Source organism: Phoca vitulina, unplaced genomic scaffold (assembly GCF_004348235.1).
Source record: "Phoca vitulina isolate PV1807 unplaced genomic scaffold, GSC_HSeal_1.0 scaffold7, whole genome shotgun sequence".
Lineage (NCBI taxonomy): Eukaryota > Metazoa > Chordata > Mammalia > Carnivora > Phocidae > Phoca > Phoca vitulina.
In genome coordinates this window covers 66,934,716-66,945,392 of record NW_022589710.1, presented here as the reverse complement: position 1 = coordinate 66,945,392, position 10,677 = coordinate 66,934,716, and the positions used below count along the sequence as shown (strand labels likewise).

At 54.9% G+C, this 10,677-nt stretch overlaps 1 protein-coding gene and 1 long non-coding RNA gene across 2 annotated transcripts in view; one reads left to right on the top strand and one right to left on the bottom strand.

Moving 5' to 3' along the window:
* Positions 1-973, bottom strand: part of YY1 (YY1 transcription factor) — a 29,435-nt gene extending 28,462 nt beyond the window's left edge. Inside the window, exon 1 of the mRNA XM_032405925.1 lies at positions 195-973. Within this exon, the coding sequence (XP_032261816.1) occupies positions 195-861 (667 nt within the window). The 5' untranslated portion in view covers positions 862-973. The remainder of the gene's footprint in view (positions 1-194) is intronic.
* A 4,859-nt stretch (positions 974-5,832) lies between these two features.
* LOC116633291 lies at positions 5,833-9,249 on the top strand. Its single transcript, XR_004299605.1, has 3 exons — positions 5,833-7,196; positions 8,188-8,322; positions 9,019-9,249. It is a non-coding gene; the product is annotated as an uncharacterized LOC116633291 (long non-coding RNA).
* Positions 9,250-10,677: the final 1,428 nt, after the last annotated feature.

The window sequence follows — 10,677 nt, the reverse complement described above, 5'->3', positions numbered from 1 at the left end:
GCGGGCGGCGCCGCGCCTCCCGCCGCCATCTTCGGCCCGCCGGCCCGCCGCCCGCCGCCCCCGCCGCGGCCCGCCATCTTTTGGGGCCGCCATACTTGCCCTGCGAAGAAGATGGCGGCGCCCATCACACACATAAAACATGGCTTCCCTTCAAAACAAAAACATCCCGGGGGCCGGCGCGCGCCGGCGCTCACCTGAGGACCACATGGTGACCGAGAACTCGCCCTCCAGGGTCTTGATCTGCACCTGCTTCTGCTCCCACTTCTTGTTGCCCGCGTCCGCGCCGCCCGCCGCCCCGGCCCCGCCGCCGAGGTAGCCCTTCTTGCCGCTCTTCTTGCCGCCGCCCTTCTTGACGCGGCCGCCGCCCGACGACGACGAGCCGCCGCCGCCGCTCTTGCCGGCCGCCGCCACGGTGACCAGCGTCTGCTCGATGTAGTCGTCGTCGCCGCCGGCCGGCGCGGGCACCGGGATGAGGATCTGGTCCTCGAAGCCGTCCTCGGCGCGCAGCCCGTCCGAGTCGTCGCCGCCCACCACCTCCTCGCGCGTCTGCACCAGGATCACCTCCTGGTGGTGGTGCACCTGGGTCGGGTCGTCGGTGACGAGCGGCTGCAGCGCGATCATGGGCGGGTGGTGGTGGTGGTGGTGGTGGTGGTGGCCCGCGTGCCCGTGGCCGCCCCCGCCGCCGTGGTCGCCGCCGCCGCCGTCCTCGTCGTCGTCGTCCTCCTCCTCCTCCTCGCCCACCACCGTGGTCTCGATGGTCTCCACTGGGATGGTCTCCACCTCGATCTCGTGCAGCTCCACGATCTCGGCCGGCATCTCCGAGCCGTCCGTGGCGATGTAGAGGGTGTCGCCCGAGGCCATGGCTGAGGGTTCCGCCGCCACGGCCGCGGCGGCCTCGGCTCCGGGGCTACGGGCGGGCGGGCGAGGAGGCGGCCGGCCGTGGGGAAGGAAGGCAGAGGGAGGAAGGCGGCGGGCGGGAGGGGGGAGAGGGGGCGGGCGGCGGGGGGAAGGGGCGGGCGCGGCGGCGGCGGCGGCGGGCTTCCCCGCCTCCTCGCCTCGGTGCGCCCCGCGCTCGCTCGGCCGCTGCTCGCCCCGGCGCCCCGCCTCGCCGCGCCTCGGCCACCCGCTCTGGCCGCGCCTCCTCCCGCCCTCCGGGCCGGCGCTCCGCTTCCCCCTTCCTCCTGCGCCTCCGCCTCCTTCCACACAAATACCAACTCCTCACCCCGAGCCCAGATCTCGCCGCCGCCGCCGCCGCCACACTCCGCTCAGGCTCGGCCTCGCGAGACTTCCGCGCTGGCCTCGGCCCGCCCCGCCTCGCTCCCACTCGCCCGCTGGCCCTCTCGCTCCTCCTCCTCTGCCAATCGATCTGCCCGTTCGCCACCGCGGCCCCGCCCACTCACCCGGGCTCCTCCCGGATTGGGGTCGACGGGGCGGCCCCCGCGCGCGCTGGCTGGCCGCGGCGCGTGACGTCAGCGCGCCGCCGCCGCCGCCGCCGCGAGTCGCGTGGCTCCCGCCCTCCGCGGTGCCACAGCAGCGAAATCCGCCGCCCCGGGCCCGGGCCACACTCGGGAGCGGGGCGTCGCCGCTGCAGCCGCCGCCTCGGGAGCCGGTGAGCGGTGCGCGGCCCCCGGCGCCGCGGGGGAGGGGTCCTGCGGGGCAGGGCGGGGCCGGCCGCGCGCGGGGTTTCGGCCGGCGATCGGCCCGGGGGCCGCGCGGGGGAGCGGGCGGCCCGCGCGGGGCAGCCCCGGCGCCCAATAAAGTCTGCTTTGACGAGAAACGCCTGTGCCTCCTTTTTCGCGTCGGGCGGCGTTTGCTCGTGGCGCCTGGCTCCGGGCGGGCGATGGCGGCGGTGAGTGTGGAAGGCCAGGCGAACAAAGGCGGGCGGGCCGCAGAGGAGCATGTCCGCGGGCCGCCGCGGGCCCGCATCGCGCCGCGAGCGCCCGTCCCCGCGCCGCGGCGGGCCCGGGGGCCGAGTTCAGGTGGGCCGCGCCGGGCGGCCGGGCCGGGGCGGGGCGGCCGAGCGGAAGCGGCGCGCGGAGCCCCCAGGTCCACCGTTGGGAGGATGTCCGTTATCCTTTTGTGACCCGCGGAAACCCGAGACGGGGCCGTTGGGTGCCCGCTTCCCTGTAGAGCTTGGAACCCCAGGGCGCCTGCCGCTCGTCGTGTGGCTCGGCTCCTTATGGCTTTCTAGAATTTCCTTCGGAGCTTCTCTTTCTTCGCTCTCCAGCCAATCAGTGTTTCCCTTGACCACCGTCTTCACCTATTTCTCACTTTCGTAGACACTCCTCCTTGTGCCCACCAGGCTTTGCATTGGTCTCATCCTTGAGAGCTCCACGGTGTACCCGCTGTGTTCTCCATTACACCTGCCCTGCAACAGAGCCCGGATTTTTCCGGGCGCGAATTGACGGCAAGTTAAGCCTTCCCGAATCTGAATAGCTGGCTATGTTGCAGCGAGGTGATTTGACCTTACTCAGCTTTTTGGTCCCCCTGACAGTTGGTTTAAAGCAATAAAAATAAAGACTCCCTGGTTTTTAAGAAAATCTTGGAAAACTGAAATTCTGGGAAGGCGTTATCTCTGTTGTACTCGTTTGGCCAGTTTAACGCCGTGTGAATTCCTTGAGCTCTTGGAAGAGTGTTCCTGCAGTTGAAGCCCATGATTATTCTGGACTGTGATCCATTAATCTTAGGTCGAACTTGCTAAACAAGCGGGTGTCTTTCATAACATGTTAGAGAAAAGATGATGCATTCTGATTAAAAAGTGACTTGATCAATTTAGTTCTTATTTCTAAATGCCGTTTAACTTGACTTTTGAGAATTTTAGTGTAAGGAGTGAAAAATTAGATCATTTTCTCTTTGAATTTGAGTTTCAAAACCTGAGTAATTCCCCTTGGAGTGCTGCACCCACACAGTTTGGCAAAGTCAAATCTGTTGAAATAAGTCATTTCTGGCTTCATAGCTTATAAATTGTGCATAAATATTTCACAAGTGAAAACCAGTTGTGGGAGAATTTTTTTATGTGGCTTAATTTCACTTTCCCCACTCTCCAGTAATTGACGGGAAAATGTCTAAGTAGTTGATATTTACCCACAGATACAAGAGAAATGGTGGGGGTGTACCTGCTTAAGTAGCCTAGCTCCTAGGTGGTAGATCTGTAGATGTTCACCATCAAGTGGAGAAAGCTGGGAAGGGTGGCAGGTGTGACACAGCATTAAGATGTTCCTAAGTGCTGTCCCAGCACCTGCTCCACGAATAGCTTTTAAGGATTTATTTTAGAGAGAGGGAGCAAGTGTCGGGCGGGGAGGGGCTGAGGGAGAGAGAATCTCAAGCAGGCTCCTCCACGCCCCATCCCCCCAACCCTGAGATCACCACTGAGCGGAAACCAAGAGTCAGGCATTTAATCGACAGCCACCCAGGCACCCCTCCAGGAATAGCTTTTTAAAACTTGCCCCAGAGCAGGGGCGCCTGGGTGGCTCAGTCAGTTAAGCGTCCCACTCTTGATTTTGGGCTCAGGGTCGTGAGATTGAGCTCCAAGTCAGGTTCTTCGCTGGGCTTGCTTGCTTGAGATTCTTTCTCTCCGTCTCCCCCTCCTTTGCCACCCCTACTCACACTCTCCCTCTCCCTAAAACAACAAAACTTGCCCCAGAGCAGGTGACCTGTTAACATAGGCCTTGAGTTTTCTGTGGTGGGAGGTATTCTTACCTTCAGCTCTTTAGCTATGAAGGATGGTGTGACTAGATGTGCAAAGATGGTGCGCTGCATTGGCTCTAGCCTGCTTGCACTTGCTACTAAAGGTGAAAATCAATTTAAAAAGACAGGTTAAATTGCCACTTCAGAGCCTTGGGACTCTAAAAGTAGGGATAATTTTACTGCTTTTACTCTTCGGTTTGGGCAGAATGAGCCCATTCAGCCAATGAGCGTTCCCTCTGAATGTCTGGAGTCCGTTTTTAATAGGACAAACAATTAACATTTATTTAAGCTGGTATTTCTTACACCAGCGTTTGGGTGCTTTTACCCTTCTAACTATGAGGGCAAAGATCATGGCTGTGTCCATCTACAGCTGAGTGCCTTGCACATGGAATGATTGTTTGCTTTTTTTGATTCATCAAAAAATGAAGTTGAAAGTACCATGACAGGAGTTGTGTGTGATAGCGTTTGACCATTTCAGGTGTCTCAAAGGCTCTGACTTTGCACAAGGCTTCCAGGCTACCACAGAGATGAATGTCAACAACTGCGGAAAAAACCAGAATATCGGAAGAATCCTAAAAGTCATGCAAAGTTTTCTCAGAGCAGGAGAGAAGTCCGAGCTCACTAATGGCTGAGATGTGGTGACAGATACCGTACATGGAATGTGCCCCTTGGCCACTTGATCAGGATGGTAGCAGGACAAAGATGTGGACTGTTGGCCACAACTCTTGAAGTCTCCTGCCTCCCTCATTTTCCTAGTGGTTTCTTTCCCAAAACCTCCATTAAATGCTCAAACTCAGTTTTTATTAAAGAGTGCGTGGTTTAGGGACACACGTGGAGAGGGCGAAGTTCAGGAGTGAGCGGAAGAATAAAGGATGTGAGTTAGCAGATGCTGGTATTTCTCCCCTTTTCAGACGATGTCTTATTTATGGATTATAAGGAGGCTAGCTGTTAGATCTCATTGTACCTTATGTGTATCTCTGACAGATTGGGAATGATTCAGGTAATGAACTCATGACGCTGAATAATTTCCCTTACCACAAATGAATGTAGCTTCTTTGTGAAATGAAATTGCTTTTGGTTAGTTCTAATGTTTATTCCTTGCAAGGTTATCTCCAGTAGGTAGTTAGTGCTTTCTGCTTGAGTGGCAGGATGAAGAATGTTAGAGCTGTGGGCAATTTTTTGCATTTTGCCCCCAGGGAAAGCAGCTGAGGGAGCCACTCAAAGTCACAAGGTCACGTTGCCGGGTCTGGTAGAGCTAGGATCTGCATTTTGGGGTGGGATGGGGGGGAGCTTGAATGCTGTTCCAATTTAGGTCCATGCTGAGTTTCCAATAAAATCTTTGGGAAAATGAGGTTGAAATTTCCTGCTTGTTCATCTAAATTAGTTATGCCTAGTTTGTATTAATACAGGTCAAATGAAATAGTATAGGTGTTTACCTGTTGTCTTAATCATCTAAACTGTAGTTCTTCTCGGTTGTGGGATCTGTGAAATCTGGGCTATTAAAAGGATACTCCTCTCTCCATGATGCGTATGTTAGATTTGGAGTTTCATTGTGGTAAGATACCGTAAGGACGTGTCTCTTTTTTTTTTTTTTTTTTAGGATTTTATTTATTTATTTGAGAGAGAGAGCACATGAGAGGGTGGAGGGTCAGAGGGAGAAGCAGACTCCCTGCTGAGCAGGGAGCCCGATGTGGGACTCGATCCCGGGACTCCAGGATCATGACCTGAGCCGAAGGCAGTCGCTCAACCAACTGAGCCACCCAGGCGCCCAGAACGTGTCTCTTAAGCTAACATTTATGTAACATTTTATGTCCTTTTATAAGATCTTCGGCAAATTCTCTTCCTGAGGTCAAGTGGGTTATTTCAGTGAATGGATCTGGTTACTACCCATAACTCTAAGGAGAGTTGTAGCCTTCAGTAATAAATTAGCCTAGCTGTGGGGCGCCTGGGTGGCTCAGTCGTTAAGCGTCTGCCTTCGGCTCAGGTCGTGATCCCAGGGCTCTGGGATCGAGCCCCACATCGGGCTCCCTGCACCACCGGGAAGCCTGCTTCTCCCTCTCCCACTCCCCTTGCTTGTGTTCCCTCTCTCGCTGTCTCTCTCTGTCAAATAAATAAATAAAATCTTTAAAAAAATAAAATAAATTAGCCTAGCTGTCCTCTACTTTGCTGGTCGAATGGCCCTTCAAAGAGAGGCTAAATCGACTTCTTTGCGTTGCAGTTACTCCTCCCACCTGCCCAGCCAGGCACATGCAGTGTATGCACCTGAACAGAATGAGGAGGCATTTCTCTCTTAGTCCTTGGTAACTTTCACAGCATAGGCGCTGCATTTGGGTGCGTGAGGCAGGTTAGTGTGGTGGAACGGAACAGCTTACAAGAACTGGGGAGTTAGGTGGGCCTTGCTGAGAGTGGGGGGGATACCAGCCTCCCTGATGGGTTTTCTCTGTAAAAAGGAGTGACCTGGGGAGTTCGGTGAGTCTGGCTGGTCATTCCCCTTGCCGAGTGCCCCGAGGACACAGCCGTGAGCAGGATGACACACTTGTGTTCATGGAGCCTGCGATCTGGAGAGGATAGGTCGTGAACGGGTGGCTTACAGATATGTGCCATGATTCTGGTTTTGTGAAGTCCTAGGAAGAAGAGGAGAGGTGGTGACACTGTCAGGTAAAGGCCTTCCTGAGTAAGGGACAGCTCGGCTGGGACTCACAGACTGAAGGAACCAGAAAGTGCCTGGCCCAGCACTTGGCTGCATACCAGCCTTTTTGTCTTTTATGTTAATTTCTATGTGACGAAGGAGTAGATAAAATAAATCAGTGACAAATTTGTAAATATTGGGGCAAGCCCATAAGGCTCATTTTTAGCCTTGGAAATTCAAATTAACAGATTCATCCACTGGAAGTGCTGTTGGGGTTGGCTACGGTTTTCTCACTCATACTTAGTTCCTAACAGCATGTCCTCTTTTGTCTTGTTGTTTTTTATAAGCCATTCCCCATTCAGAATTCACAGTTGAACTTGGGGATTAAGAGCGGAAATCGTTTGGAATTCCAGGCCTTGCAAGATAGACCAAATGCAAAACCCATGGGTGGGAAGGGCAGACGAGTCACCAAAGCTTCGGTCTGGGTCCCCATGGTGCCGTTTATTATCCGTGTAACATCAGCAAAGGCTCGTAACCTATAAACCCTCCATTTCCGGAGCTATGAACAGGCCTAATAATGCCAGTCTTCGGGCGTTATGGGAGTACATGGTCATGGTGAGTAACATGCCCAGCTGGGGTGTGTAGGGTGCTTGTGCTCTTCAGGACCAGTTATATTTTCTTCCTCCCCTTGTCCTTCCTAGATTGAGCCAGCTCCTGCCACTCGTCGGACTTCGCGGGCTTGTGCTTTGCATTCAGGCACGGCTGGCTTTACGGCTGAGGCTTATAGACAGGACCCAGCGCTCCCTTGGTTTCTTAAACTAGATGAAAAATCACACACTAGCCAGACTTTTTTTTTTTAAAGAGATTTGCCATATCTGTGGTAAGTATTTAATCTCTGTGAGCTAGATGGATTACTGTCTATTAAAAGTAGAATAAACAGCTTGCTTTTGTGTTTTCCGAGTCAATCAGAACTGTTTCTCTACATTGGAGCTCCCTTTGGAAGGGTCTATACTGCGACCCAGCTGCTGGTACCTTACTGCTCACTTTTCTTGTGACACGGGTGCTTTGCCTGGTTGGGGGGAGGGGTGGTAAACCCAAGGGGACTTAGCGGGGCGTTGTGATGGTGGGGTTCAGCAGCTGCCACAGAAACAGCAACCTGAGGTGGGGTCAGGGAAGAGGGAGGCTGTTGGTCTCTCCTCCGTGTGCCAGGGAACCACATTCTCGTGTAGAGTTAACCACCTGACTTCCTTGGCACACTTTGGTGCATGGTTCTTTCCTCCCTTTGGTCACGAACAGTTTTGAACTTGGGATTTAAAGGATGGGGGTAGGCCGGAAGGACTATCCTCTCTACACCGTGCCATCCTAATACTACCCGAGGAATGGGTTGGGAGTGTCCTTGCACTGTTCTGTTCAAATGGCATTGTCCTTGTGGCAAGAACGCAGTCATGGATCACCTGCATCTTTTCCTAGTTGATGTCTTGACCAAATCCTTCCAAAGGCAGTGCTTGCCCTGACATGCTATGAGGCTAATGCCGTTCCAGACACCACTCTCTACGATCTCCTCACCTGCTCCTGTGTTCATTGATGATCTGGCGCTTAATCTACACTCTTCCTCTCGAACCCAAGCCACGCCAGCCCTTAGCTGACTTGAGTCACCGGCACTCGGGTCTGTATTTTGGCCTCTGCAATTCCATTACCTCATTCCCCCCCTTCAGCTGCCATATCCCGATCCTTGTCGTGCCGAAGAGCAGCACCACGTCTGGAATCTCAAACCCCCGATGCCCTGTCCTTTCCGACTCCCCCTTCTCTCCCATTGACCGTTTACTTCAGCCTCAGACCTTGCATTTTCTGATCCCTCCTTTCTTTCCCAGACTGGAAATCCGTGGCTAATTACCAGCATCTTCAGCATCCCGTCCTGTCTGATAAAACTTCAACCCTTGGATCAACCCACTCTTGTCTCTATACTTCTGGAATCCTGGGGCCTGCTGGAGGGAACACCACTCAACGTAGGTAGACTTTTGCCGTAACTTACGGTGTCCGGCCTCAGCTGTGCATTTAATGTCACTTGACAAGTCTTCTTGCTTGTCCTAACTCCACCTCCCTCCATCACTGTGTTCAGCAAATTCTCTAAATTACTTTCCTCAAAGTCCTTAAGAAATGTGCTTGTGTCCATTCCCCCCCCCATAGCCTCCTACTGGAGGAAAATTGGAGGGATCCAGATTGGTTTGTCCAGGTGCCAGCTGTCCTCTTGTAGCCGCCTCCCCTGCAGGCCGGCCCCCTCCACCCTTCGACCCTGCAGCACTGCTGGCTGAGCCCCCTGCTCCACCTGTGCTCTGCTCCCCGCCCCCGCTCCCCCAGGCCCCTCTGCCACTGCTGTCTTCACTCCGGACTCTTCTCATTGGATTGCATCTCTCCTGGTCTTTAAAAACGAGGCTTTCTCAGGGCGCCTGGGTGGCTCAGTCGTTGGGTGTCTGCCTTCGCTCAGGTCGTGGTCCCAGGGTCCTGGGATCGAGCCCCGCATCATCATCAGGCTCCGTGCTCAGCGGGAAGCCTGCTTCTCCCTCTCCCACTCCCCCTGCTTGTGTTCCCTCTTTCGCTGTGTCTCTGTCAAATAAATAAATAAAATATTTTGAAATAAATAAATAATAAATAAAAACGAGGCTCTCTCTAGCCATTGCCTCTCTCCTTCTGCTCCCGGCTAGGTGTCCCGAGCCCATCTGCCTTTCCAGCCTTGACTTGGTCCGTGGCTCCCGGCAGTCTACCGGCCGCCCCATCGCCGGCCAAACGGAGGAAGGCTTGCTGACCTCGCCCCCTCACCTGCTCTTGCCCCGGCACCAGCGGTTGCTGTGTCCCCGGACCCCCCACGGTGGCCGTCCTCGCCCTCTGCTTGGTCTCCATCTTCTCGCTCATGACTTCTCTTCCTCCTGCCGCTGTCCTGGTTCTGCGTGCTCCCCTGGGTCACCAGATTCCCACGTGTGGCTCCCGACGGCCCCCCGCGCACCGACCCCTGCGTGCTGGCTGTACTCAGCTCCGCGTCTATCCTGGATTCACCCCAGAGCGCCGTCGCCCCACTGTTCCAGACTCCGTGGCCCGTGGCCCCTGGGACACCCTGCCTGCTGCCCCGTGTCTCCGTCTGCACCAGCCCTGCCCTCCGGCACTTTCCTCTCGCCAGCACACCCCTTGCTCAGGCCCGAATTTGGGAATTCATCTTGGACTCCTCCCTCTCCCTCATCCCCCATGTGTAGCCACCAGCTCCTAATGAGTTGATGCAGATATTTTTCAAAACCAACTTCTCTCCGTTCCTGCTCCTGCCGTCCTCGAGTAGGCTGTGGCCCTCTGTCACCTACGCATTAGCCAACCAGCCGCTCCACCCGCTGCCAGTCCCCCTTCTAACCTGCAGATGGGCGCACATCGCTCCCTTGCTGCAAACTTCTCAGGGGCTCCGGGAGCCTTGGGACCGACCATCCTCGCAAGGCGTTCCTGACCCTGCGGCCTCTTTTTCTAGCCTTCACACCACCTGCAGACATGTGCACCGTGCTAGCTCAAACCTCGTTTCCAGACTGTTCCTTTTCCTCTGCCCAAAACGTCCTTTCCTACCTCCTCCAACTTCACTCGTCTTCCAAAGCTGCTCAGGTGACCTCTCTGGGAAGCTTTCTTTGGAAGGGTATTTCCATAGTTACCATTGTTCCCACATTATAATGAAAGTGGCTGTTACCAGCTCTGCTTTCCCACAAAATCGGACATTCTCTGAGGGCAGGGATGGTGTGTGGCTTGCCTCTTGTTCCTGGAGGGAATCAGAGCCAGCCCAGTGGAGGACACGTGGTGGGCCTGTCTGAGCAGACGTACCTGGTGCTGCTACCTTGCCCCCTGCCCCCTGTCCTCCTGCATGTGGAATCAAGTCCAGAACCTTAGCTGGGTTTTAAGGTAGCATGGCATAGCAAAAGAAAAAGAGACAGGCCTGGATTTGAATATCTGTTTCACCATTTATTAACTTAGTGATCTTAGATGAGTTTCTTAATCTCTGTGGTCAGTTTCTTTATCTGTAAAATAGGAATATTGATGTTCAAGGTTGTTGCAGAGTTAGACTGGAATCATATGCGCACCGCTCCTGGCTGTAGGAGGTGCTAAATACATTTCCTTCTCCTCCGTACTGGTTTCCCCGTCCCCTGCTGCCCCCATCCTGCCCCCTCCCCCAACATGGAGCCTCACAAAGGTTTCCTCACTGGTTTCCCCGCCTTTGCTAGTTCTCCTCCCTCCATTAAGGAATGGCTTGCTCGGGTCTACCAGCGTCTCCGCCCAGTTCAGATACTGCCTCAAGGCATGCCCAGATTCTCCAGTTAGAAATAACTCCCAGGAAAAAA